General features: G+C 38.3%; 1 protein-coding gene across 1 annotated transcript in view; it reads left to right on the forward strand.

The window, feature by feature from the left end:
• Positions 1-3,048, forward strand: part of TRPC4AP (transient receptor potential cation channel, subfamily C, member 4 associated protein) — a 112,582-nt gene that overhangs the window by 37,546 nt on the left and 71,988 nt on the right. The window contains exon 2 of the mRNA XM_012665710.1: positions 1,972-2,100. Coding sequence (XP_012521164.1) covers positions 1,972-2,100 — 129 coding nt within the window. The remainder of the gene's footprint in view (positions 1-1,971; positions 2,101-3,048) is intronic.

Consider the following 3,048-nt stretch of genomic DNA (forward strand, 5'->3'; position numbering starts at 1 on the left):
GTCTCGCTCTTGCTCAGGCTGGTCTCGAACTCCTGACCTCAAGCAATCCTCCCACCTCGGCCTCCCAGAGTGGTAGGATTACAGGCGTCAGCCACCATGCCCAGCCTTGGTAGTGTTTTGCTGAGGATTTTTGCATCTGTATTCACAAGTGACAGTGATCTGTAGTTTGCTTGTGATGTATTTGTCTCGATTTGGTATCAGGGTAGTTAATACTGGCCTCATAGAATGAGTTGGGCAATGTTCCCTTCTATTTTATGGAAAAATCTGAAGTATTGGTGTTAATTCGTCTTTAAAAGTTTGGTGAAGCCATCTATCTGAACTTGGACTTTTCTTTGTGGGTTTTGTTATTTTTAATCACTACGGGTTGAATATCCCTTATCTGAAATGCTTGGAACTAGAAGTGTTTTGGATTTTGGAATATTTGCATTATATTTATCTGTTGAGAATCCCAAATCCAGAAATCAAAGTCCAAAATGCTCCAATGAGCATTTCCTTTGAGCGTCATGTCAGTACTCAAAAAGTTTCAGATTTTAGAATGTTTTGGATTTTGGAATTTTGGATTTGGGATGCTCAACCTGTAATTCGAATCATATAAGTTGGTCATTGGTAGCTAAGGGTTTGTCAGTTTTGTTAACCTTTTTAAAGAACCTTGAAACCTTTTGTTTTGTTGATTTTTCTCTATTTTTCTGTTCTTTATTTCATTTATTTCTGCTACAATCTTTTTTATTTCCTCTATTGTGCTTGCTTTGGGTTTAATTTACTCCTTTTTTCCTAGTTTTCATGGTGGATGTTTAGATTATTAATTTGCGATCTCTTGTTTTAGTATTGGTGTTTACAGCTATAAATTTCTCTGTAAGCACTATCTTTGCTGGCCCCTGTAACCATGTTTGTTTTCTTTTTTGCCTTTCAAGGAAAGGAAAGATGTTTTTCCATTGTTTTTGAGCTTGCTTGAACAATATGAAATTGCTGATATTCAGTCATTTTTGATCTACAGAAGTGGTAATTTCCTATGTTTCACCCTAATATGAATCATTCTCCCAAACATCTCATTCCCTCCCATTACTGCCTGTATTATCTTTAGTTTTATAGTCTAAGAAAACAAGCTCAAAAAGGATAATGGGACTTGTCCATTATCATAGGACTGATATGTGTCAGGATAGAACTAAAACATATTGAAGACCTGCTTGTCCTGCACTAACAGTTACAAGGAGCTTTCAATCTGATTGAGGGACAAATGCACATGAAAATATTTCACATCTGGCCCCTGATAATGGTATGTCCCAAAGTGTTAGTGAAAATTGTCATAACTGATTAATGTTCCCGTCATTGTGTTATTGCTGTTGCTCATGCCTTCAAACATTTACTTAGTCCCTGTTCTGTGCCAGGCACTCTGTGAGTGAGTTGGGTGTGGTGGGGAAGGAAGAAGAAGAGGCGGAGGGGGAAACAGGAACACAGCCTGGTACCTACTCTGAAGTAGCTTGTGGTCCAGAGGAGGAAGGGGACAAACGAACCATTAATTGTGATATAATAGGATAAATTATACAATAGATAAAGCCCCTAAGGGAGGGGCACCTAATCACTTTTAGAAAGGAGAATGTGAGGAAGGCTAGTCAAAGAAGATTTATGGTGGTCTGGTTTGCATCTTGAAGAAGGAGCATTTTGCGTAGAAGACAGGGAGAGAACATTTTAAGGGAAGAACTTGTGCAGAGAGGCATAGGAGAGAACACACACATTCAGAACCTAGAGTATGCATCGGGAAAGAGATGAGGCTGGAAAGGAAAGTAGATGGGAGATTATGAAGGGTGTTTTATCCCAAGGCAAGGATTGGGGAGCTTTTGAAGATTTCTGAAAAGAGACCTTTGAATTGTTTGTCCTAGGTGGGTTTGGAAGTCAGCTGCTCTCTTTTGCCATACCTACTAGTAGTTCTTTCCTCATGAGTAAAATGTTCCTCTTTTTTTTTTTGACTCACAGTTCACTGAGACTTTTTTGGTGGAGAGGGACAAACAATGCAAATGGAGTGGAATTCCTCAGTTGCTCCTTAAGCTGTATGCCACCAGCCACCTCCATAGTGACTTCGTTGAGTGCCAAAACATCCTCAAGGTAACTCTTAGCAGGGAGAGACTGTATTCAGGGCCTCCAGGTGACAAAAGTTGTCTGCTTTTTATTTTCCCTTCTGTCTGCTTTTTTAAAAATAGCCTGTTTTTATTGTGTGAGCTATAGAAAATTTGAGTTTAGAAAAAGTGCAAAGAAGAAAATAAAAATCACCTATAATTCCACCATCCAGAGATAATCACCATTGGATTCCCTGTGTGTATCCTTCTGGGCTTTATTCATGCTTATTTTGTGGCAATGCTTGCTTAATTAATTTGGGAGATCAACACTGTGTTCTAGGGTTGGGATGATATTCTTTTGAAACAGGATTTAAAAGATCCCATATTACTGAAGGCTCATGGAAAGGACCTTCTGGTTGTTGAAAATTATCACTAACATAAGAAGATTGAAGGGGCTAAGTTTGGTAGTTGGGAGATGGATGGCAAAACAATGCAAAGACATTATAGGAATGTGTATCAGAATCACCTGGAGGGCTTGTTAAAGCACAGAGTGCTGGGCCTCACCCTAAAATTTCTGGTTCAGTAGGTGTGGAGTTACCTTATCCAAACTTTAGCTTGGGGCTGGCCCCAAATTTGAATATAGAGCCACCAGCTCTAGCTGCAGTTAAAACCCATATAAGTTATATTTGATCATAATGAAACTAATGAAACTAGATGACATAGTGTTATTCAGAGGTGAGGTTTTGATTATGTCACATAATAAGTTATTCTAAAATATAATAGAAACTAAACAAGCTTTGTCTTTTAAGACATAGTCTTGATCTTCTCACAGTCTGAGTGATAGAAATTATAGCTTCTTCTTTAAAAATGCATTGCAAAGCATTGCACATTATTTGATTCCTGCTGAATTTCTGAGATGTGAGGTTGAGCTGAGATTAAGGGAGAGAGAAATTAATTGGAAATTTGTGAGTCCTTGCTATGTGATCATTATTTCTTT

Source organism: Propithecus coquereli, unplaced genomic scaffold (genome assembly GCF_000956105.1).
Source record: "Propithecus coquereli isolate 6110/MARCELLA unplaced genomic scaffold, Pcoq_1.0 Scaffold122, whole genome shotgun sequence".
Lineage (NCBI taxonomy): Eukaryota > Metazoa > Chordata > Mammalia > Primates > Indriidae > Propithecus > Propithecus coquereli.